The 27,360-nt window shown below is 33.8% G+C and overlaps 1 protein-coding gene across 13 annotated transcripts in view; it reads left to right on the plus strand.

Moving 5' to 3' along the window:
* Positions 1-27,360, plus strand: part of CDC42BPA (CDC42 binding protein kinase alpha) — a 237,400-nt gene that overhangs the window by 25,108 nt on the left and 184,932 nt on the right. For all 13 annotated transcript variants that reach the window (XM_031438480.2, XM_031438472.2, XM_031438479.2 and 10 more), the window contains exon 2: positions 14,182-14,273. In XM_031438480.2, coding sequence (XP_031294340.1) covers positions 14,182-14,273 — 92 coding nt within the window. The remainder of the gene's footprint in view (positions 1-14,181; positions 14,274-27,360) is intronic.

Raw genomic sequence — 27,360 nt, forward strand, 5'->3', positions numbered from 1 at the left:
TACTGGTTCACTTTACTCTGGTCAGTAAAGTGGGGCCTCCCACAATATATACTTGACCTTCTCCTAAGATTCTAGGGGAGATTTTCAGAGAAAGGAAAGTGAGATGGCATGGCACATACCTCAGAAAATGTGTGCCACAGTGAAAGCACTGAGCACTGAAGTCAAGGTATCATTATCATTAGATTATGTAGTGCTTTGTGAAATGTCACTGAATACAGCATCTGTTCAGTGTAGACATCCATTGTTCAGCAGTGCAACAGACTCAATTTGTCCCTTATATGGCCTTGATTTTTTATATACGCCTCTGTAGATTTAATAGTTATTGCTTCTTGTTTATTTGTACCACAGATTAGAATAATTAGTAGGTATAATTTTTCTTAAGTGTTAGCTCTGCAGCACCTTTTTTTCCCCCTGATTTATCCTTGGAAGGAGCTTAAATGATTGTTTTGTGATCCTGTGATATAGTAGGAATCAAAGCTCCTTCTTTTTATAATTTAATTTAATTTCTTTGTTTGTTTAGGGGAAGGTAATTAGGTTTGTTTGTTTGTTTTCAGTGGAGGTACTGGGGATTGAACCCAGGACCTCGTGCATGCTAAGCATGCACTCTACCATGTGAGCTATACCCTCCCCCAAAGCTCCTTTTAAGTATTTGAGATTGATGTTATAATTTTTTTTGGATTATAGTTATGCTCTCATTTTCAGTTCTAGTAAGACCTTTATGATTCAACCCATTGCTGGATTGGCTGTATGGATCCCCACTTGGGCCCTAGCCTGGCCAAAGCCCCCTGCCTGGGTTGGGTGGGGAAAGGTCTTTTCCAGTTGGGATTCGCACAGCCGATAATGAAACCAGTGCTGAGACTGAAACAGCACAAACTAGTCAGTGGCCAGAGAATGAAGAAGTAGGAACTTAGTTCCCAAATCAGCTTCTCATAGGGGGAGCAGTCAAAGGGGAGGTTTTTTAAATGTAGGGTTAATGAGAAGGAGGTATACACATTAGTTTTATGGAGATAGATGGGGTTCTTCTTGGAACTGGGGTGCCACCTCCTTTTCTTCCTTCTGTGGTCCAGTACTTCCTGTCATGGCCACTGGTAGTTGTGTCATTTAGCCTGCTAATGTATTATAATGGATGTATAAGGAGGCTCAGGGTCTACTAGAGGTAAGGTCTTCTGCCATCTTGGGTTTAGCTGGTTCTAACCAGTTCTGGTGGCCTCCTGGTTTTCTCTAATGGTGGTTTTCTGTGAGACGTAGGTAACACTTGCACAGCTTAGGTTCCCTCAAGGAAGGGGGAGAGTTAGAGTCTGAGTCTAACAGGCATGGTAACAAAACCACTTTGCCAAACTTTTTTTTTTTTTTTTAACGCTTTCTTCCTTAGAAAGCTTTATTGAGCTATAATTCACATAATAAACAGTCTACTCATTTCAAGTGTGCAATTCAATGGTTTCGAAATATTATTTTACTAATTTTTAAAAATTGTAGTAAAATACAGTTGACCCTTGAACAACATGGGGATTACGGGTACTGACCCCTGCACAGTTGAAAATCTGCCTATAACTTTATTGTGGGCCCTTCACATCTGTGATTCTGCATCTCAGATTTGGAACCAACTGGAGATAGTGAAGTACTGTAGAATATATTTATTGGAAAAAATCCACTTGTTTGGACCCTCACAGTTCAAACCCATGTTGTTCAAGGGCCAACTGTATGTAATATAAAATTTGAAATTTTAACCATTTTTAACTGTACAGTTTATTGGCATTAATTACTTTCAGTTTTGTGCAACCATCACCATTATTTCCAAAATTTTTCATCACCCCGAAGAGAAATTCTATAAGCATTAAGCAATAACTCTCCATTTTCCATCCTCCCCCTAGCCCTGGAAACCTTTAATCTACTTTTTAAAAAATTTTTTTGATTTTTATTTTTTAATTGAAGTATAGTCAGTTACATTGTGTCAATTTCTGATATACAGCACAATGTCCCAGTCATGGATATACATACGTATATTCATTTTCATATAATCTACTTTCTATCTCTATGCATTTGCCTGTTCTAGGTATTTCATGTAAGTTGAGTCAAACAAGATTTGCCTTTTTATATCTGGCTTATTTCTTTTAGTGGATTCTTCCATATTGGAGCATGTATCAGAATTTTAATTTCTTTTTTAAGGTTGAATTACCATTGTATGTATATACCACATTTTGTTTAGCTACTTATCTGTTGATGGACATTTGGGTTGTTTCCACTTTTTCGCTATTGTGAATAATATAGTGAACATTAGTTTACAAGGATCTGTTTGAATCTCTTACTTCAGTTATTCAGGATATGTATCTAGGAATGGAATTGCTGGGTCATAAGGTAAATTCTACGTTTAGCTTTTCAAGGAGCTGCCAAACTTTTCCAAAACAGCTTTTTACATTCATTCATTGAAAGTATTTTATATTCCCACCAGCAGTGTATGAGGGTTCCAGTTTCTCTACATCCTCACCAACATGTTTTTTTTCTTTAATTTAATTATGAATTTATTATTATTATTATTTTTATAGCTATCCCAGAATGTGAAGTGGTATTTCATTGTGGTTTTGGTTTGCATTTCCCTAATTATAGGTGATGTTTTGATATTTTGATTTTTAGCATCTTTTCACATGTTTTTTGGCCATCTGAGTATCTTTGGGGAAATGTTTAATGAAACTTTTGCCCATTTTTTAATAGGGCTTTTTGTTGTTGTTACTTTCTTGTATGTATATGTATTACAGATTTTTGGTTTGTGATTACCATAAGGGTTTTTCATAGCAGTCTATATATAAATGTGCTTGTTTTAAGTTGCTGATCTCTTAATTTCAAATGCATTTTAGATACCCTCCATTTGTACTCTCTTCCCTCATGATTACTGTTTTTGACGTTACATTATATATGTAACTGTTTTGTGTATCCCTTAACTGCTTATTGTGGATACAGATGATTTTAGTTTGTGGATGATTTACTTTGTTAATACAGATGATTTTTACTACTTTTTTTCTTTTAACTTCCCTCTTAGCTTTGTGTGTGGATGATTTCCTGCCTTTATTATATGTTTGCCCTCACCAGAGGATTCTTTCTTGACTCCTCTTCCCCTCGTATTTGTATTCTCTCACATTGGGAACCAAGGCTCCCAACAATAGTTATGTATTATTTATTTGTTTAAACTACAGTACATATAAAGTAGTTTCATAATTGCTATCTACTGTTTCAAAGAATAAATCTAAGTAGAGTTAAAGTTTTTTGTATTCTTTTTGTCACTAGACTGAAGGTATATATTTAAAGTGTTTTGTTCTAAAGTTACTTGGATAAGTTGTTTTTAAATTCTCTTGTGATTATGTTATTCATTTGAAGGTTAAAATTACACACAAAACAGTATACTCAGATAATCGTCACTGTCATTTGTTACCAACCTATATCTTCCATCTCATTCCTGTTCATGCTTTGTGAGTAATCACTTTTAACTTTCTAATTTCTTTTTGTAGAAGTAAGGACATACATAATGTTTGAAAACTGTAGTATACTTTGTGTTATTTTGTACTTTTTTTCTCAGTTATCGGTATATGTTGGAAATGATTCTATATTAGTCAGTTTATGGAGATCATACTCATTAAAAATTTTTTTTAAGTAATAGCTATATAGTATCTCATATTTTTGTGTCATACTTCATTCAGATGTTTCTCCACGTTTTGGTTTTAGATTGTGTTTAATATTTTGTAGTTGTAAATAATAATGCATATGTATTTTTATATTGGAGTTGTATCTTCAAGGGTAGATTCCTAGGAGTAATACAACTGAATCAAAGAATAAATGCATGTGTAGTTTTGTTAGATATTGCCAAATTCCTATCTGTAGAAATGTTGCCATTTTACACTTCCAACAGCAGTGCAGAAGAGTGTTTTTATCCCTGGATAGCCTCATTAGTGAAGCATTTTTATTAAGCTATTGAATTTTGTAGTTATTTACAGGTGAGAAATGGTATCTCAGAGTAGTTTTAATTTATTATAAGTATTATTTCATTGTTAACAAAAATTTTTCATTTTTCTGTAGAAATAGAAAATTCAAGAGTATGATATAAAAAATAGAGGAGAACTTTACGTGGAATTACTTTACTCAGTTGCTGCATTACCAAGAAAAGTTTTTCTGGGTAGTTGAGGTATCTTAGTAAGATGTCTTTGAGTTTGGGAAATTGAAAAATCTTCAAGTAAATTAAATTATTCTTTTCAACTGTTATTCCACATTCAAATTATTTGTCCCATTATTTTCCATCTTGTTAAAAATACTTGATTCCTCATTATTGATTTTCTCTGGACCTTGCCCTCAAAATGTCCTAAACTCTTATCATCATTGATAAAAATATTTGTAAGGAAATTACCTGATTTTTAAAAAATTGAAGTATAATTGACTTACATTATCAATGTAGTAGTTTGATATTTTTATACATGAGAAAATGATCACCACATTAAGTCTGGTTACCATCTGTCACCACACAAAGTTATTACCAGGTTATTGACTATTTTCCTATGCTGTATGTTATATCCCCATGACTTACTTATTTTAAAACTGAAAGTTTGTACCTCTGAATCTTTCTCCCCTATTTCTCTCGTCCTCCTACCACTCTCCCCTCTGGCAACTACCTGTTTGTTCTCTATATTTATGAGTCTCTTTTTGTTTTATGTTTATTTGTTTTGTATTTAAAGATTCCACATATAAATGAAATCATATGGTATTTGTCTTTCTCTGTATTACTTATTTCACTTAGCATAATACTGTCCAGATCCATCCATGTTGTTGCAGATGGCAAGATTTCATTCTTTTTTATGACTGAGAAATTCTTCACAACTTCTTTATTCATCTATCAGTGGTCACTTACGTTGCTTCTATGTCTTGGCTGTTGTAAATAATGCTGCAGTGAACATAGGGGTGCATATGTTGTTTTGAATTAGTGGTTTTGTTTTCTTTGGAAAAATTTGCAGAAGTGTGATTACATTTGCTTCCTGAAAATGACCACTGTCCCAGTGTCATGTATTAATTCTCCACCATTGTGCATTACCAGTATTGTTATAAATCATATCTATACATATATGAGTTTGTTTCTGGGCTCTCTATTCTGTTTCTTTGGTTAATTTGTTCATCTTCTTGCCAACACATACTATTTTAATTACCACAGTTTTATTGTTAAGTCTTGGTTATTTAATAGTACAAGTATTTCTCCTTTTTCTATCTTGTTTTTCTTTGTCAAAAGTATCTTCATTAGTCTTGGTTCTTTGTTCATCCTTGTAAATTTTAGAATTAGCTTGTCAAGTTCGTCAAAACTCTAGTAGGCATTTTGATTGTAATTGCATGAAATTGCCAGTTTATTTGGGAGAGAATCAACCTTTAATGATATTGAGACTTTTTGTCCAAGTACTTTTCCTTTTATTTGGGTCTTTAACATCTTTCAATAAACATTTGTAGTATATTAAGGGGATATATATCTTTTGGTAAATTTATTGATAGGTCCTTTTAAACATGCCATTATAAATATCTTCCTAGATGATAAACAAATGGAAAACAAGTAATAAAATGGCAAAAAAGGAATAAGTACATACCAGCAATAATTCCTTTAAATATCAGTGGGCTAAATGCTCTGATCAAAAGACACAGCATGGTTAATTTGATTAAAAAAAAAAGGCCCTTCATTATTGCAGCTGACAGGAGACTGACTTCAGGGCTAAAGACACACACAGGCTGAAAGTAAGGGGATTGAAAAGATACTTTTTGCAAACAGAAATGCCAAGAAAGCAGGGAGGAGCAATACTCGTATCAGATGAAATAGTCTTTAAAACAAAGTCTGTAACAAACACAAAGAAGGGCATTTTATAAGATAAAAGGATCAATACAAGAAGAGAATATTGCAGTCATGAACATATATGCACCCAATACAAGAGCACCTAAGTATATAAAGCAAATACTAACGGACATAAAGGGGAAAATGACAATAGTACAATAATAGTAGGGGACTTTAGCACCTTACTTACATCAATGGACAGATCATCCAGACAGAAAATTAGTAAGGCAACAGTGGTTTTAAATGACACAATGGACCAGTTGGACTTTATAGCTGTCTACAGAACATTACATCCACAGACAGCAGAATACACTCTTTCAAATGCACATGGAATGTTCTCCAGGATAGAGCACATGCTAGTCCAAAAAATAAGTCTCAACAAACTTAATATGATAGAAATTATATCATGCATTTTCTTCCCCAAGCACAACAGTATGAAACTAGAAATGAGTATGGAAAGAAAAACAGGAAAAGAATGAACATGTGGAGACTAAACAGCATAATACTAAAAAACCAGTGGGTCAGTGAAGAAATATAAGAGGAAATCAGAAAATACCTCAAGGCAAAGGAAAACAGAAATACAACACTCCAAAAATGTATGGGATGCAGCAAATCAGTTCTATGAGGGAAGTAGTATAGCGATACAAGCCTTCCTCGAGAAATCTCCAACAGCCTAACCAACCACCTAAAAGAATTAGAAAATGAAGAACAAACTAAGCCTAGAGTCAGCAGAAGGAAGGAAATAATAAAGATCACAGAGGAAATAAGTAAAATAGAGATTAAAAACAATAGAAAAGATCTATGAAACCAAAAGCTGGTTTTTTGAAAAGATAAGCAAAATTGATAAACCTTTAGCCAGGCTCATGAAGAAGAAAAGAGGACCCAAGTAAACAAAAGTAAGAAATGGAAGAGGAGAAATAACAACCAGTAACACAAAGATTGGATTTAGAAGATGTGGTTTAAAGTATTACCCAACTATAAAGAAGGATGAAATTCTGTCATTTATAGCAGCGTGGATGGACCTAGAGAATATTATACTTAGTGAAATAAATTAGAGAAAAACACTGTATGATAGCACTTACATGGGGAACCTAAAAAATAATATAAACGAATGTATATGCAAAACAGAAACAGACTCATAGATATAGAAAACAATTTCTTACCAAAGAGGGAGAGGGAAGATGGGAGGGGGCAATTAAGGGCATGGGATTAAGAGATAGAAACTACTATGTGTAAGGTAGAAAAGCAACAAAGATATAATGTATAATACAGGGAATTATAACCATTATGTTGTAATAACTTTTAGTGGAGTATAATTTGTGCAAATACTGAATCACTATGCTCTGTACCTGAAACTGATATAATATTGTAAATCAATAAAAAAGTGACATTTTAAATATCTTTCTAGACTATTTTCCCCCGAGTTTTTCTGATGCATAGGTGTGAAATTGACTTTTGAATATTATTTCTGTCCAGCAATTTACTTGACTTGGCCATTAATAATAATGATACATAGATTTTTCTGTGTGGTTTTCTATATTGATAAATCACATAATCTGCTGATGGCAATATGTTTCTTTCTTCCTTTTCAGTCTTTTTTTAAAACATTTTTTATTGATTTATAATCATTTTATGTGTGAAATTCCAGTGAGGAGCACAATTTTTCAATTATACATGAACATATATATATATTTATTATCACATTTTTTTCTCTGTGAGTTACCATAAGATCTTGTATATATTTCCCTGTGCTATACAGTATAATCTTGTTTATCTATTCTACATTTTGAAATCCCAGTCTGTCCCTTCCCACCCCCCCACCCCCCTTGGCAACCACAAGTTTGTATTCTATGTCTATGAGTCTGTTTCTGTTTTGTATTTATGTTTTGTTTGTTTGTTTTAGATTCCACATATGAGCGATCTCATACGGTATTTTTCTTTCTCTTTCTGGCTTACTTCACTTAGAATGACATTCTCCAGGAGTATCCATGTTGCTGCAAATGGAGTTATGTTGTCGGTTTTTATAGCTGAATAGTATTCCATTGTATAAATATACCACATCTTCTTTATCCAGTCATCTGTTGATGGACATTTAGGTTGTTTCCATGTCTTGGCTATTGTAAATAGTGCTGCTATGAACATTGGGGTGCAGGTGTCTTTTTGAAGTAGGGTTCCTTCTGGATATATGCCCAGGAGTGGGATTCCTGGGTCATATGGTAAGTCTATTCCTAGCCTTTTGAGGAATCTCCATAACTGTTTTCCACAGTGGCTGTACCAAACTACATTCCCACCAGCAGTGTAGGAGTGTTCCCTTTTCTCCACAGCCTCTCCAGCATTTGTCATTTGTGGATTTTTGAATGATGGCCATTCTGACTGGTGTGAGGTGATACCTCATTGTAGTTTTGATTTGCATTTCTCTGATAATTAGTGATATTGAGCATTTTTTCATGTGCCTGTTGATCATTTGTATGTCTTCCTTGGAGAATTGCTTGTTTAGGTCTTCTGCCCATTTTTGGATTGGGTTGTTAGTTTTTTTCTTATTAAGGCGTATGAGCTGCTTATATATTCTGGAGATCAAGCCTTTGTCGGTTTCATTTGCAAAAATTTTCTCCCATTCCGTAGGTTGTCTTTTTGTTTTACTTCTGGTTTCCTTTGCTGTGCAGAAGCTTGTAATTTTCATTAGGTCCCATTTGTTTATTCTTGTTTTTATTTCTATTGCTTGGGTAGACTGTTTTAGTAGAACATTTTTGAGATGTATGTCGGATAATGTTTTGCCTATATTTTCTTCTAGGTTTATTGTATCTTGTCTTATGTTTAAGTCTTTGATCCATTTTGAGTTTATTTTTGTGTATGGTGTAAGGGAGTGTTCTAGCTTCATTGCTTTACATGCTGCTGTCCAGTTTTCCCAACACCATTTGTTGAAGAGACTGTCTTTATTCCATTGTATATTCTTGCCTCCTTTGTTGAAGATTAGTTGACATTTTCAGTCTTTTGTCTGTTATGTCTTTTTTTTTACTTCGCTGGTTGAATCATTATTACAGTGTAAAATAAAAGTGATAATAACAGTTATTTTAATGGGCATCATTCTTGTTTGTTTCCTGATTTTAAAGATAGTATTTTTAACTTTAAGTACTATATTTGCTGTTTTGCTGGTGCTGCTGTTGTAACTATGACTTGTCAGCCCATAGAAATTTCCTTTTCTTCATCTGTTAAAAATGTGGCTTTTAAAAATAGCATGAATAGTTGTTTAATTTTATTGAACAGTGTTTTGTATATAAATATATTTGTTGAGATTAATTTTTCTTCAATCTGTTTATGTTTTGATTTATGGTAATCAATTCTCTAATATTAGTTTTCTTGTATTCTTGGTATAAGCCCAACTTGATCATATTATATTTTACTTATAAATTGTTTTGACTTTTTGCATCTATAATCCTGAGCTACATTGTCTGTATTTTTGGTATGAGGTTAGGAAAAATGAGTTGGGTAGCTTCTCTTTGTTTATTTTTTGGAAAATTTGGTTTAATGTGGGAATTAACTCTTACATGTTTGATTGAATTTGCTTGTCAGGGTGTTCAGGACTCATGTTTTCTATGTGGAAGATTTTAAACTATTGATTCACTTTACTTATCAGACAATTCATATTTTCAGTTTTTAAAAAATTACTCTATTTGGAAATTATTCACTTCTGTGTTTTTAAATGTATCACTCTTAGTTGTTTATGACATTCTGTTTCTATCTGTTTACTATCAGTAGCATCTGTAGTTTTGTCCAGTTTCTTACTTCCAATGTTGAGTTTTTTTACACTTTGTTTTGTTTTTATTTTATTGTTTTCAGTGAATTATCCTTTGGCCTTTCTATTATATGCTTATTTTCAAATTAATTTTTTTTCACCTTACGTTTTTGTTTTTTTCTTCTATTTTGATTTTATTCTCTTGGTCTGATCTTTTATGTTGTATGTCTAGCACCTTAATTTTCAGCCTTCCTTCTTTCTCAGTGGAAATATTGAGGGCTATTTTTCTCCCAGTAAATACTAGTTTAGGCTGTATTCTAGAAGTTTTGACATGTAGTATTTTTATTCTGAATATTTTCTGACTACTTTCTAACTATTTTATTAATTTCTTCAAAATTATTTGTGGATTTTGGAGCTCATGGGCTTCCCTGGTGGTCTTTATTGATTTTTAATTGTATTAGTTACACAGTATTCACAGAATTTTATTTTTATGTTCTCGATACTTACAGTTTTGTGGGACTTAGTTTTATGTCTTGCATGCTTTAAAAATTTGTAGAGATTCAATGTGTGCCTGAAAATTATATTCTCCAACTCTTAGGTGGAGTATTACATGTATGCTGCTCAAATACATTAAAAAAATAATGATTTGTTTGTATTTTTGATCTGCTTGAGCTATCTATCAGTTACTGAGAGAGATACAGTAAAACCTCCCTTTAGGAAGATGAGTTTGTTTCTTCATTTGTGTCTGTCAGTTTGGCTTTACACATTTGAGCTGTATACATGTGTAGAAGTATTATGTCCTGGTTAAGTTCAACTTTTTTTTTTTTAATCATTATGTATGACTCCTTTTAATCTATATTCTGCTAATGCCTCCCTGCCCAGTATCTTTTTGGTCTAATATCAATATGGCTTAACTATATTGATTTTTTTTGGGGGTGGAAGCTGAGGGTTATTATTAGCCTTTATTTGTTTTTTTCTGAAAAAATTTTTAACATAAATTCATAGAAGAACCTCCTAAAACAAGAAAAAACTCCACAGAACTTCAGAAAAGATCAGCAAATCTAGTGTGTATTTGGAAAAATAGTCGTAAAACAGTCAGACTTCCGGCAATATTGGTAAAGAAAAACAATGAAGTTAGACCTAAATAAGACATTATTAAGTAAAAAGAGATAAAACTATTTATATAGTAGAGTTTTATAAACAAAAGAGTATTATGTCATCTTATTCCAGTAAATTTGAAAATTTCAATGCAATATGTAATTTCTTAGAAAATACAGTTAATACAGTTGTCACAAGTAGAAATATAAAAATGAAGATAACAATTTTGAATAAGTCAAATATCAAAAGTCCAAGAAAAAGACACGTGTTAGATGTTTTATTAGGAAGTTTTAGTAGACCTTATAGTCATAGTTAATTATTGTCTTCTAAAAGTTTTGTAGCTTTATTTTTCACATTGAGATCTTTAAGCAACCTGTAATTGTTTTGTTTTAGAGAAAAAAAAGGAGAGGAAGCTAGTCAACATATTTAATGAGGTTAGTTTATCATTGGTACCAAATCAGACGAAGATAATACAGAAGAAAGATAATTATAAACACAAATGTTAAATTCCTAAATAAAATCAAAACAAAGTAATTCATCTATGCATTTAAAAAACTACATTCCAACCAAGTAAGGTTTATCTCCAGGTATACAAAGATGATTCAATTTCTAAAATTTTTTCAAGTAAAATGCTATGTTAAGGGAATTAAAAAAGAAAAACCAAATCTTGTCCAGAGATTGTAGTTAACAGTCCTACCAGTTATGTATGAGAATACCTGTTAATTACACTCCTGCAAACACTTGGTGGTGTCACAGTTTTTATCTGTTTGTTAAATAATAGAATATTCCTACTGAGTTTATGTACATTTCTCTGATTTCTTATAATGTGAGTATCATTTTCTGTTTATTAGCCATTTGTATTCAACCACATTGAAAACTTAAAGTGGGAGAGTAACACTTTTTGCATAATTTGTTTACTTGAGGATGTGGACTGTGTACCTCTAGTGTTTTGGAAATTGCTTGGCATACAGTGAGTATTTAAAGATACTTTTTGACTCAGCTGAATAAATAATTAGTAACTTATGAGTCTTCTGAAGAAATTTGTGACTTTACTCACTTTTGAATGTCTGAAAATAGAGTAATTTTGCTGTGTCAAAGAAATAGGATTTTTACTAGCAGGCTCCAGGAAGTAAAGAATAGAAGGATTATTCTTTAATCTAAGTTAATACTGCAGGCTCCCATAAAATGTGAATAACTGACAGGATCCTTAATCCTAATTATGCATGATTTAACAGTATTCATTTACTTGGAGCTTTCAGGGTATATACTACTACATGGAAAGATATTATTTATTTTGACCTATTGTTATCCTTTGTACCTTTGCTAAAAGGTCATTTCAACAACCATTTGCTTATCTGCATTGCATTTCAGTTACTCTAGTTTTAAAAAATAGTTTCTTTTCCTGTTCTACAGTAGTGTTTCAGAAGATTGAAATATCTAGATTTCTGACCTTTTAAATAAGTAGGATGTTACCCAGAGATAAGTATACATAGAATTATTCTTTAAGAATAACCATAGTTGTCTGTGATGAAATGCTGTCTTTGGATTTAGGGTCAGGATAAGACAAAAATATAGGACATGTCCTCTATTTGGGTTCAGGTTATTTGGAAGTCTTCAGAGGGGCAGGGTAATGTAAAGTGAAGTAGAAGATATACATAAAGAAATGCTAAATGTTATGTTGTAGACTGCTTTGTGATATTTTCCAGCTGTAGGTGGCAACTAGACCGGCACTAGCCTTACAATGGCTGACTCCACATCAATATTTTTAATTAATACACTCTACGTGTACCCTTCCTAACCAAGTATTTCTCCTAAACTAGTATAGAAGCTGGGAAAGGGAGAGGTACTAGTCTCAGATTATTTTACTATTCCTTGCAATTCCCTTATAACTCTCCTATACCTTTGTAAATAGTCTATTTGTAAATAAACTTTTCTCACACCGGGATAATTTATTTCCTATTAGGACCCTGACTTAATTCCCAGTTGCCACAGCCTCACAGTATGTCCAGTTGTTCAAAACCAAGATGCCTTGGTCATTTAATCAAAAGTGTTCATTTCCTGGCTACCATGGTTTTATGCCTTCTTTCACAGTATGAGATCCTTTATGCTTTCATTCAAATTTGATTTGTGTCTTTGATCTTCTTTTCTATTGTGTGAATTCCAAATAGAGATCCAATCTCGATTTCCTTTTCTTATAGTGTAAAACACCAGTGCTTTAATCTCTAGTAGACTGGTTTTGCAATGTGGAATACCCTTCTTTTCTAGACTAGTTAGGGCTAAATACTTGTGGACCAAAGCAAGTGATAAGGCCTGCTGTGTCTCACTCTCCTAATGCTCAAATACTTATCTTTGATCTTGTGATACTCTGGCTCCATGGTAAGGAGAAGAAAGCTGTACCTGTAGATAATGACTTTTTAATCATATTAACCTCCTTTTTCTGTGAGAATAAGGAGGAACATGAGGGGAGGAAAGGAGACAGGTCTAAATTTCTCTTAGCAGCAACAGAACATATAATTGATTTTATAATTTAAAAAAAGTCAATATATTCCCTATGATTAATAAGATAATGTCTAAATTCCTTGCATGGTATCCAAGGCCATTTACATTTTCCAGCCCCGATTTCTTTGCATTTTTTAAAATAATTCCATAGCAACAATGGATTATTTACCATTATCACCCAGGTTCACTTTCTTACCTCTTCATTTGGTTATATTGCTCTCTCTGCCAGGAATATCTACACTACAAACCCAGGCAAATTAGCAAAAGTCTACTTAGTCCTCAAGTTCCAGTTTCAATATTACTTCCTCTCTGAAGCATTATTGTTCACATAAGAGAATTAGGGTTTCACATTCACTGATCCTGAAGTGCTTTATATTGATCTCTATTAGAAATTTTTATCACATTGTTAAATTATATGTGTGTGCATACTGTGTGTCTTTTCTGAAGACTGAGAACTTCTTGAAAGAAGGTACCATATTGTAATCATATTTGTTTTAAACCCTAGTAATTGCCACTATGCTTTATATAATGAAGATTCTTGCTAAAGGCATATTAAAAGGATAAATAAATGAATAAGTGTGACAGAAATATTAATTTACTTGGTGGTAATTGCTGAATCTCTCTCTGGTGTCAGGAAATTTGCTTTTGCTTCTTGGAGTTTTGTGTTAAAATATATAACTAGCATTGAGTTAGAATACATGGAATGTTTAACCTGAGAATAAACTGTTCTCATTTGTACATCACCGCTACTTTGCATTATTTCTTAAGTTATTTGGTGTTTAAAAATATGTTTCTTACCAAAAATATAATTCATGTATAAGAAATAAAGGAAAACATCTTATGGAAATTAAATCTATTTCTTCTCAGTATAACTTGATGAGATTATTAAATACTTTGGCTTAATTCTCAGTGATAATTTGCATTTTTACTGTTTAATTAAGACATTTATATCTAATTTATAGCACATTTCATTCAGAACGTAATTGATGTTGCCTTTTTGTTTCAGCTAAACCATTTACTTCTAAAGTGAAACAGATGCGATTACATAGAGAAGACTTTGAAATATTAAAGGTGATTGGTCGAGGGGCTTTTGGAGAGGTAAGAGAAAGATTTTATAGAAGATCTGATAATTGTTTTGTAAGCTATTTGATACAGTCTGTGAGAGAATTTAACTAAAATATTATTTACTTACTGTTGTAATTGGTATCATTGATCAGAAAATATATTAAAAATTTGAATGAAATCTTTCTACATGGAATTTTTTCCCAAGGTATTCTGTTTTTCATAAATCATTGTAAGTTTGAGTATGTTTCTGGACTCCCTTCTGTTCCATTGGTTTATTTGTCTCTCCTTGTGTCAATAGCACATTGTCTTAAATTACTGCAGTTGAAGAAGTCTCAGTATCTGGTAGTGTATCTACTCCAGCTTCCTCCTTCTTCCTCCTATGTTCTTAGCTCTTTATATTTTCATATGATTTTAGAATAAGTGTTTCAGTTTTTGTTTACTCTTAAAAATCCACACCCACATCCAGTATCCACACATCTCCTGGCATTTTGATTAGGATTGCACTGAAACTCAGATCAATTTGTAGGTAATTGATATCTTAATAATACTGAGCCAGCCAATCCATGAACATGGTATATTCCTCCATTTATTTAGGGCTTTATAATTTTAACCCACTAATGTTTCACAGTTTCCACTCAGTAGGCTGAATTTATACATCTTTCAACAGATTTATCCCTCAGTATGTGATATTCTTTATGTAATTTTGATTAGAATTGTTTGTTAAATTTCATTTTGTAATTATTTTTTGCTAATAGTTAGAAATATAATTGAATTCAATTCATTGACCTCATACCCAGTAATTTTGATAATTTAACTTTTAAAATCATGAATTGTGTTGGATTTTAATAAAATGCTTTGTCAGCATCTTTGGAGTCACTCATGGCTTTTCTCCTTTACTTGGTTAATGTATTGAATTACACTGATTTATTTTCAAATGTGAAACTAAACTTGCATTTCTAAAATAAGCCAACTTTGTTGGAATGTATTATCCTTTTTATGTACTGTTGGACTTCGTTTGCTCTGTGTGTGTGTGTGTTTGTGTGTGTGTTGGATCTTTGAGAGAAATTGGCCTGTAATTTTCCTACTTAAAACACCCTGATCAGATTCTGATATCTTGGTTATGCTGGTTTCATAAAAAGAGGGAGGTGTTTCCTCTCTTACTCTTTTCTTAAAGAGGTTGATTAGATTTTTATTATTTATTCCTTATATACTTATATTTCATTGGGGAAGCCATTTGGACCTGGGGGTTCCTTGAGGGAGTTTTAAATTACATATTTAATTTCTTTAACTGAAATTAGACTATTTGGATTTTCTATATATATACATCAGTTTCGGTGGGTTCATTCATGTCATCTAGTTTTTCAAATTTATTATTATATTGATCATTTACACTTCTCATTTTTTGTCATGCTTAGAGGTTTATCAGTCATGTTATTTTTTCAGTGAATTAACTTTTTTTCAGTGAATTAACTTTTGACTTGAATTTTTCTGTGGTAGATTTATTTTTTCTTTAATTTCTCTTATCTTTTAACATCGTCTTCTGTATTTGGTTTTAACTTGCTGTTCTTTTTCTGTCTTTTTGAGAGAGATAGTTAGAGCACTGATTTCTGGCTCTTTTCAGATGTGCTATAAGGTTGTACTTTTTCCTCTAAGCAACTTTAGCTACATCTGATAAGGTTTGATGTGTCATATTTTCATTATAGCTTTGCACAAAATACAGTGTGATTTCCAATATGATTTTAAATTTCCATCATGATTTTTTTGATCTATGGTTTTAGAAGTTCATTGCTCAATCCCTAAATATTTGGGGTAGAGGGTTAGTTATATTTCTGTTTTTGAGTTATCATTCCAGAGGAGTGAGAGAATATACACTGTATAATTTTAAGTCTTTGAAATTTGCTGTGCAATGCTGTATAAATATCAGTTAGGTAAAATACATTAATCTTGTTTAAATCTTCCATATCCTTACTGTTTGCTGGATACTTAATTTCCTGAGAGAGGATTTGATTATTTCTTTTTTTTTTCTTTTTTCTTTTATTTCTTTCAGTTTTCATTGATAATAAATATGGGGAGGTTGGTTCAGGTTTGCTGCAATGTTCTATTTCTTGATCTCAGTTTTAGTTATATGCTGTTCACTTTATAATTGTGTTTAACTCTACATTTGTTTTATTTTCTTTTGTGTATGTTATCAGTTAAAAATTTATAATTTTTGAAGAAGCTTTAATAATCATGGAATATATGTTCATTAACAAAATAGCTTTAAAATATACAAATAACAAGTGCTAGAATTTGTGTAGGGAAATACAAGAACTTGCAACAGTTTAAGATAGAGTTTTTAACTCTCTTCTCAGAATTTGGCAGGTCAAGCAGATAAAAAAATGAAGACTTAGAAGTGTTTATTTTTTGAAGGTGGAACTTTTTAATGGCATGGTTATTTTGTTCTGTGTTAAAACAATTGGTAGAGTAGAACAGAGATTTTCTTTTGAATGGTAAAAACTGGTTTCTCCCAAACTACTTTCACCAAGGATTAGAGGTCAGGGAACTCTGTAGCTAGTTGGGACCACTAGTTTTGTTTTAAGCTACTTCTAATGGGGTTTATACTTTGCGGCTAGCACAGCAATTCTAGCCAGTGTTAGAATTGTTCATTTTATGATCAGCCCAGGTTCATACAAATAAAGCGTATGTTAAAAAGGAAATCATGCTACAGAAAAGAACAGAGAGGGTGTGCAACACTGGAAGGTTCAACAGATTTAGAGACGTCAGGACAAAGTGACTTTCTTCATTTAAAGAGCTGTCTACCATCTCTCCTAATAACTTACTCCAAATCTAGAAAATAACTAAGGGTAAGAGGTTCTGAATATATGTGGAAATTGAAATTCTTGTTAGGAATCCCATTTTCCATTCAAACCCTTCAGTTTCTCACTCAGTTTTGCTCTCTTGAGATGTTCTGGTTGGAAAATGGTGAGAGGTTGGTTGTAGTAGGATTTGGGGCATCAGGCACTGTGTAGAACTAGTGTGAGTGAAAGTCTTTATTAGGAAATTTGAAGGCTCACTGCCTTGTTGGCAGTTAGGATCAGTCCACTGATGGGGCTGAGATGTAGCCAGGGTTTGGAGTTATTTTCTGTGTAAGAAAGCTCTGTTTAACCCAGAAAACATCAACTCAAATTGTATACACAGGTTTGGCCTCATTTAGTCTTTCATAGCCACTGTCTAAACTCAGTATTTTTTTTTTAATTGAAGGAAGTATAGTCGGTTTATAGTGTTGTGTTAATTTCTGGTGTAAAGAATCAGAATCTAGTGATTTAGTTTTATATAGATATATATTCCTTTTCATATTCTTTTCCATTATATGCTATATATACTAGTTAATATCTGCAAATCCCAAACTCCCAATTTATCCATTCACCCCTGCTTTCCCCTGATAACCACAGGTTTATTTTTTCTATGTCTGTGAGTCTGTTCCTGTTTTGTAAATAAGTCATTTGTATCATTTTTTTTAGATTCCGCATATGAGTGATATTCTATGGTATTTTTTCTTCTCTTTCTGGCTTATTTCACTTAGTGTGACAGTCTCCAGGTCCATCCACGTTGCTGCAAATGGCATTATCTTATTCTTTTTTATGGCTGAGTAGTATTCCTGTGTGTGTGTGTGTGTGTGTGTGTGTGTGTGTGTGTGTATGTGTGTGTGTGTGTGTGTCTATGCCACATCTTCTTTATCCAGTCATCTGTTGATGGACAATTAGGTTGTTTCAATGTCTTGGCTATTGTAAATACTGCTGCCATGAACATTGGGGCACATGTATCTTTTTGAATTAGAGTTCCCTTCAGGTATATATGCCCAGGAGTGAGATTGCTGGATCATATAGTAAGTCTATTTTTAGTTTTTTAAGGAATCTCCATTTTGTTTTCCATAATGGCTTCACCAAACTACAGTCTTACCAACAGTGTAGGAGGGTTCCCTTTTCTCCACACACTTTCCAGCATTTATTGTTTGTGAACTTTTTAATGATGGCTATTCTGACTGGTGTGAGGTGATACCTCCTTATAGTTTTGATTTGCATTTCTCGGGCAATTAGTGATACTGAGCATTTTTTTTCATGTGCCTATTGGTCATACAAATCTTAGACTTACTTGTTTTAGTTCTATGGAAGAAATAATGCCATTGGAATTTTGATAGGGATTGCATTGAATCTCTAGATTACTTTGGGTAGTATGGATATTTTAACAATATTAATTTTTTTCAATCCATAACTACTGAATAACTTTCTATTTATTAGTGTCTTCAGTTTCTTTCATCAGTGTCTTATAGTTTTTAGTGTATAGGTCTTTTATCTCTTTGGTTAAATTTTTTCCTAGGTATTTTATTCTTTGATGTAGTTGTAAACTGGATTATTTTGTTAATTTCTCTAATAGTTCTCTACCTTTTATATTTTTGGCTACACCTTTTACATCTTCTAATTTTATGCTTTCCTTAACTAATTGTATTTTTGGTTAATTTTACTACCTTTGGTTTTTAACCTCCATACTTGCTTTATAAGTGATTTATCCACTATCTTTATTATAAATTTACCTTTTCCAGTGAGATTTAACTTTCTCATGTTTTCTCATTAATTAGTATCTTTTCAGCTTAGAGAAGTCACTTTAACATTTCTTGTATGGCTAATCTAGTGGTAATAAACTTCAATGTCAATGAATTCTGAATGATAACCTTGATGGCTAGAGAATTCTTTTTATTTCATTTTTTTTTAGCACTTTGGATATGTCATGCCACTCTCTCTGGCCTGTAAATTTTCTGCTGAAAAATCTGCTTATAGCCTCATGGGGTTTCCCTTGTGTGCAGTAGGTTATTTTTCTCTTTATGCATTTAAGATTCTCTCTTTATCTTAACCTTTACCATTTTAATTGTAATATGTCTCAGTGTGGTTCTCTTTGAGTTCATCTTATTTGGAACTCTCTGGGCTTCCTCAGTGTGTATGTCTGATTCCTTCCCCAGATTAGGGATGTTTTCAGCCATTATTTCTTTGAATAATTTTTCTGGACTTTCCTTTCTCCTTTCTCCTTCTGGGACCCATATAAAGTGAATGTTATTGGCTTGATATTGTTCCAGAGATCCCTTAAGATACCTTAAGTTTTTAGAATTCTTTCTCTCATTTTGCTGTTCTTAGCGATTTACATTGCTCTTTCAGCTTGCTGATTCATTCTTCTACTTCATCCAGTCTGTTTTTGAACTCCTCAAGTATATTGTTTAGTTCAGTTAAAACATCTGTTTGCTGCTTTCTTATATTTTCTGTCTCTTTGTTGAAGTTCTCACTGTGTTCATCCATTCTTCTCCTGAATTCAGTGAGCATCTTTATGACTGTTACTCTAACTCTTCATTGTGTAAGTTGCTTATCTCTGTTCCATTAAGGACTTCTTCAGGAGATTTGTCTTGTTCTTTAGTTTGGAACATATTTCTCTGTCTCTTCATTTGTCTGATTCTCTGTGTTTGTCTTTGTGCATTAGGTGAAACAGTTACCTCTTCCAGTCTTGAAAGAGTGGTCTTGTGTAGGAAATGACCCATGGGGCCTAAAGGCACAGTTTTCCCTGGCCATCAATGCTAGGTACTCAAGGTGTGGCACTTGTGTGGGGTTCATGCACTTCATGGCTATGGCAGAGCCATGCTGCTTTGCAGGGAGGGCAGAGTGTGTTGTGCTTGCCACGCTCTGTGTGGTGGAGGTGCTGCTGCATGAGGTGGGTTTGGTGTGGGGCACTTGCCCAGCCTGGTTGTGGGGTGGCTACTATGTGAAGTAGGCAGGGTATTCACCTGACCAGGTTGTGGCATGAGGTGGGTACAGCATGCCCTCCAGTGCTGACAGGCTAGAGACAGAGCACCAAAAATGGCATCTGTTGTCTCAGTCACCAGAAAGTTAGAATGATATTGCAGAGATGTTGCCTGCCAGTGCTTCTGTTCCTGGAGTATGTCCCAGTTGATTCATGCCTCGCTGGCAGCCACTTTAAGATCAATAAGTGGGCCTTTCTCACTTATGGTTGAGGTGCTTTTCAAACTGTTGCTTTTGCACTGGATCTCAGGGTGAGTGGGTCTGTATGCAAGCATTTAGGAGTAAGTTCTCCCTTCCTTTTGGTTCTGTTGTTCTCCTGGACTTAATCCCCATTTGTTTGCTAAATGAGATGGTTTGGGGAATCATCTTCTCAGTGCTGGATCCAAAGATTGGAGTACCTCATGTGGGGCTCATTCCCTTCACTCCTTGAGGGAAAGTTCTGTATTTTGGGAATCCCTCTCAACCATGGGTAACTGCTCTTGGGATGGGGTCCCAAGTAACACCTTGCCTCTGCCTCTCTTACTCCTCTTGATGTGTCTCTTTTATCTTTTGTTGCTAAGGCACTGTTCATCTAGTTCTCAGGTACTTTTCAGAGGAAAACTATTCCTTATGTGGCTGTAAATTTGTTATGTCCGTGGGAGGAGGTGAGTTCAGGGCCTTCCTATGCTGCCATCTTTAACCTCTCCCAGAGGTTAACGTGATATTACTGGTTTATTATAAAAGATACAACTCAGGAACAGCCAAGTGGAAGAGATGCATAGGGCGAGGGTCGGGAGGAGGGGTGTGGAATTTCCATGCCCTCTCTGTTCTAGCATCTTGATGTGTTCAGCAACCTGGAAGCTCCCAGAACCCCTTCATTTAGGGGATTCTTGTGGAGGTTTCATTAGATAGGCATGATTGATGAAAATTGTTGGCCATAAACAACTCAATCTCTAGTCCTTTTCCCGTTCCCTGCAGGTTGGGGTGGGGCTGAAAGTTATAAGCTTCTAATTATGGCTTAGTCTTCCTGGCAGCCATCCTCCCATACTGAAACTGTAGAGGGCCCCAAGTCACCATCCATCTCATTAACATAGAAAAGACAATATTATTACCCCACAGATTCCAACAGTTTTAAGAGCTGTGTGCCAGGATCTAGGGACAAAGACCAAATATTTATTTTTATTATACTGTTTCCGTTATAACTTTGTATTGTCTAATTGACAGTTTTTATATAGAGAGACCAAAAATGGACAGAACTGAAAGGATAGACATCAGGTTCATAGTAGGAGATCTTAACACACTGTTCACGTAGCTGATAGAACAAGTAGACAAAAGTCAGTAAGGAATAAAAGATGTGAATGACAATTAGACTACTCACTTGACATAATACACTTAGTACTCTGCTCAACAGCTGATGAGTACTCATTTCTTACTTGGCACACATGGAACATTTGCCATTTATTAGTGTTTAGAGGTACAATAGATTTTTTTGGTATATGGACCTTGTACCCCATGACCATTTAAAATCCATTTATTATTTTAGGAGACAATCTTTATATGTATGGCTCCCTGTTAGATTATCTACCTTGTGTGCTGCCCAGTGTTTATTTCCTGTCCCTACTTGCTTTACAGTTAACAACATGAAAATTCAATCTCAAGAGTTTGGCAGAAACCTTCATGGTGAAAGCCAGCTATACTTGCTTGTTTTTTAGTATTTAGATGCACTTGGTTTGACGTTGTACCATTTTTTTTGTATCCCAGCCCTGAAATGGGTTTAAAAGGTGGTTTTTAATAGTTTTACACAATTACAGTGTTCAAGAAGCTCATTCAAAGTGTCTAATTTTACATACCACCAAAAATAGCAGTGTGTACTTTTCTGTATGAACTTTAGACTCAACTTGTTTACTTTAAAAAAAAGTGTTATTTTCATTGAGGTAATATTAATTTACAGATTAATTAAAGGGGAATTGATACCTAGTCTTCTTTGGGATTACAGTATGATTGAAAGTTTAGAGAAGAAAGACTGGCAGTTTTCATAGACTTTTTGTTCATTTACTAGGTTTTTTTTTTCTTCTGTTGATGTTTTTGGGATATTTTCTTCCATTATATCGCCTTTTCCTTCCTTTTTTCTTGGAAAATATGAAGGCTATTTATTTATGTATACTAGTTATTTAATATTACTTTTGTTACCAGCTACCTTACCGGAGTACTTTGTGGTTTCTGATAGTTTCCTTTTCATTTATTTTCTACCAAAAATAATAAAAATTGAAACATACACTGACAGTTTCTTTATAAGCTTTATTCTTTGAGTTTATTGATTCTGAGCTTTAATTGCCTATGTCATTGCTCTTAATTAATTTTCTTCTTTAATGTCTTTTGGGCAATGGCTTCTCCATTCTTGTCTCAATCTAACCCCATTTTATTCATCCTAGATTTCAGGAATTCTTTAAAGTATCTAATTAGTTGATGTTACTCTTCTTATTTTCCAATGTTGTAGTTTTATTCCTTTAAACAACTTACATTTTCTGTCATTTCATGAGGTTGAGGGTGACAGAAAAGTAAATGAGAGTCCCTAGTTTACCATCCCAAATCATCTTCACATACTGACAAAAAGAAAACATCAAAAAAATTCGGTGTTCCTGGCTCTTATTCTTTAGTAATTGAATATTTCTTAGCTGGTCTGCACAACTAATGTTCTTTATTACTTATGTGTTTCCATCCTTTGAGAACCCCAAATCTTCCCTGTTCTTGCCTCTACATATCTTTCATGAATGTCTACAGTCCCTGTACTCTGGGTTTTAACCAGTATGCTGGAGCCAGATCAGGTTCAGAGCTATCAGGATCCCCTCTTAAAAAGGATCAAGACGTGAACTTGGAGTCAAACTGAAAACTTCCAGCTACCTTCCCCCAAATGTAAACCTTTGTTCCCCACTTTGGATCTCAAAATAGACTCAAGATATGTGTATCCAGCTAGCTGAATTGAGGTTTCCAGTCAGCCTCAGAAACTCATTTGCTAGTGGAACAGAGAGTCATGTTGAGATACGGGGTTCTAGGCTGATTACTAGAGGACAAGTCTTGAATCTTAATCCATTTGAATTAATCATGGACAGAAGTAAAGGGGAATTATTCACCTTTGTTTTTCAACATATTCCTCTTGACTCTAATAGAGAGGTTAGAACTTTTCTTGCTCCAAGCTTGAACTCTAGGAAGAGGAAAGCAGCAGGATAAGTTTTACAGAAAAGGGAAGCAGAGCAGAGCGAATTTGCCAAAGCACTCACCTCTTTTGACGCAGTTCCTGCAGGTACTTTGAAATGACTCATGCATTATATTTAAGGCTGGTATTAATGAATATTGTGTTTTCAGAGAATGCAGAGGTCCTACGCACCTAATGTTTTGCTATTACCATTGCCTCTTTAAAGTCATTCAATATTTGGAAATTGATGAAAGAATTGATGGCAGAATGCAATCAGTAAAAGAACTGAATAGGGGAATGAAATCACTAGATTAATGTGTTGATAAAAATGGTAGTGAACTGGATAAATAAGTTGTGATATATTTATACAATGAAATACTGCTCAGCTATAAAAAAAAAGGATAAAATAATGCCATTTGCAGCAACATGGATGAACCTAGAGATCATCATTCTAAGTGAGGTAAGCCAGAAAGAAAGAAAAATACCATATGATATCACTAATATGTGGAATCTTAAAAAAACAAAAACAAAAACACAAATTAACTTATTTATATAACAGAAATAGACTCACAGACATAGAAAACAAACTCATGTTTACCAGAGGGGAAAATGTGTGGGAAGGGCTAAATTGGGTGTTTGAAATTTGCAGATACTAACTGTATATATAAAATAGATAAACAACAAGTTTATATGGTATAGCACAGGGAACTACATTCAATATCTTGTAGTAACCTATAATGAAAAAGAATAAAAAAGGAATGTATGTATGTATATATATGACTGAACTATTAATGCTGTACACCAGAAACTGATACAACATTGTGAACTGACTGTACTTCAATTTAAAAAGAAAGTGAGTAAGAAAAAAAATGAGAGTGAAGATGTAAGATACTTTCACCTTTCTAATGAGGAAGGCGAGAACCTTGTACAACTTCTTCCTAGCACTTATACCTTTAACTTTTAAATTCCTTATTGCTGTGTCTTCACCAATTAACTGTAATTGAAGGCAAGGATTGAATTTCTTTATTCATTGTACCCAGTCCTTAGCACAGTGCTTTTAAATAATAATTTTTCTTATTGGAAATTAAAAACAAATATGAAGTTCTTTTTTGTTTCATGCTTCTCCATTTTGATTAATGAAAAAAGTTCTTATTAATCGTGTACTATAGTCCAAACAAGTTCCATGCCCTTAATTAGGATCACAGTCTAATCAGCAAGGGGAAAAGGTGCACAGAATTGAGATCTACTTCTGTAATTTGGGGGCATTTCTTTACAATTTTATTTCTATTCATAGGTAATAAAATTGGGATAGTTTTATAAAAATTAATATCTAACCAGTTTTCCTTGCCAGATATTTTAAGTTTTTTCCCCCTGTGTTGAACTATTTCTTTTAAACCTGATTTCTTTCTTTCTTTCTTTTTGAATTGAAGTATAGTCAGTTTACAATGTGTCAGTTTCTGGTACACAGCATAATAGTTCAGTCATACATATACATATATATATATTTGTTTTCATGTTCTTTTTCATTATTGGTTACTGAAAGATAAACCTGATTTTTAATGGCTTCATCAAAGTCCATTATATGTAATTTCTAGATCACTTTTATAGTTCTGTGGAGAATGGCTCTGGGGCAGGGAAAGAAATGAGCAGGTTACCGAAGTAGTTGAGGTGAAAAATACTGAGAACCTAACTAGGGGACGAGAGGAAGAAATTCAAGAAATACTTAGGATAAAACGTTGATAATTAAGTTAATGATGTGGGGCCAGAGAGTGAAAAATCCAGGATCTCCCTGCCACTGATCCCTTCTCTACCAAGTCCTTCCTCAGCACTACCAGTATTATCTTCCTTACCACTCGGATTCTATCACTACTCTGCTTCTTAGCATTTGATAGGACTTCCATTCCAATGAAATAAAGTTCCTTAGCATAGCACACTAAGTCATTCACTGCTTCTGCCCAAGCGATCTTTCAATCCTCATCTTTCACCATCACCAAACAAAAAACCTATATTCCAGGCACAAGATCACTGTTTCCTGAATAAAAAGAAATGCACTTAACAGAAGAAAAAAAAAAAGCTCTTTTGATTCTAATAGAATATAATTATTATAGAAAATTTATAAAATTAATGTGTAAAAAGTAGAAAGCCACAGATAACATTTCATAGAGAAAACTATTCTGAAGTCATATAACTTTGTCCATACCTACCAACCAGCAAGATCCTCTTCTAGAAGTTTTTACTTAGAAAGAAATTACTTAGAAAATCGTCTGAAATGCAGTGAAAGCATTATGTACAAAAATGCTTTGGAGAGTATTATTTCTAATACAGAAAAAAATAGAACCTAAATATTTCATTCATTCGTTATGTATTGAGCACCTGTTACATACTAGACACTATTACAGGTTCGAGGGAACTGCAGTGAACTGATAGGGGAAAAATCCTTTATAGTCACAAAGCATACATTTTGGATGAAAGAATGAGGTCTTGAACTAGGCCAGTGGAAGTGGGAAAGAAGCGTGGGTGGGACAGACAGATTGGAAAGGAGTCACTTTGGATGTTAGTGATTAGTTGAAGGTAGAAATTATGGATGATAGAGGTATGCAACCTGAGTTTGGTGTGCAAGTTTTGACCTGTTAAATTTGAGATATTTGCTGAACGTTCTAGGGCAACTAGAAATATGGGTCTACCTATTAGGAGATAAGAATTTAGGAGTCATCATCAAATAAGTACTAATTGGGGCATATGAAATAGATAATACAAGTCAGGAAGGAGAGGAGATGTAAAAAAGATGGAGTACAGATCCCTGGGGAATAACGTTTAATAGGTCACAGAAAAAAGAGTAAGTAGGGAAGTATGTTGATTGTCAGCAATGTCAATTAAGAGAGGTTGAAACTGATGAGAACTGAAAACAATATATTTTATTTGGAATTTGAAAGGTTGTTTTTCATCTTTGAGAGTAATTTCAGTCCAGTAGAGTGAAATAGCAACTAGATTGAAATAGGCAATTGAAAGAGGCTGAGAAGCAAATAAATGATGAGCAAGTACAAAAAGCAAGAATATATTATTCTTTACAAATGTGCTTTGTGGAGAAACGATGCCTTGTGGAAAAGGGATGTGATACCACCTCCTTGAGGGGAAGATAGAATGGCAATAAAGTTTTTGTTTTATATTTTGTTTTTTTGGATGGATGATGGTCTTGAAAAATTTTATTAATTGATGCTCAGGAGCCAGAAGAAAGAGGGTTTGAAGTCCAGAAACAAAGCTTTAATGGAACGAGGGCAAAAAGGAAGAAAAGGGGAGTCTGGGATCAAGATCTCAAATGATACTGTTAGCCTTGAAAGTGATGGGGACACTTCTTCCTTGGGCTCAAAAAGAAAAAAAGTAAGGAGAAGAAGAAATAGAGCAACAGTTAAAGGTGGTATGAGAAAATGAGAAGGATCTGTTTTCTGTGAGGAAGGCTAACAGGTCATTAATTGCAGGGTAAGGTTTGGATAGGTCAGGGGGATAGATGGGATAGATGGTGGTGGCAGGGTGGCAGGGGTTATTTTAAAAGACTGGTAAAGGACAGAGGATTAATGGTGGGACTGCAGTAGATTTTAGGGCTCTGTTGTGATTGAACTATGGGGAAAAAGAAAGCAATAATAAAAATACTTAAATGTATATATATATTTTTCTTCTATAAAAGGGACTGAAAAAAAGGACAGGGCACTGGAGAATTACTTATAGTTACTCATTAGTTGCTCATTAGGATTAAGTGAGGCAGATAGTTTAAAGACAGCGATATTTGCTCTATAGTCCTAATGCTTGGAAGAATTGAAGAACAGGTGCATGGCTGGGGAGTGGGCTGCGGCGGGCAGCACTCCAGCTATCAGTGAACTGGGAGTAAGTCTGCCTGGTCATTGGCCAGTGTGGCATGATCAGCTTAGAGCACATGGTAAATAATATTTGAGATTTAGTGTGAGAAGGTGTTTTTTTCTTCCTTTCTTCTTTCCTGCCTTTCTTTCTCTCTTGGTGAATTCTTGCTCTTTTTCGTATCAATTGAAGTATGTGAAAAATAAAAGCAGTAAATAGGTTGCAGATAACTTACTCTATTTTAAGACACAGTGAATTTTGTATAGAAAAGCAGTATGAG

Source organism: Camelus dromedarius, chromosome 21 (assembly GCF_036321535.1).
Source record: "Camelus dromedarius isolate mCamDro1 chromosome 21, mCamDro1.pat, whole genome shotgun sequence".
Lineage (NCBI taxonomy): Eukaryota > Metazoa > Chordata > Mammalia > Artiodactyla > Camelidae > Camelus > Camelus dromedarius.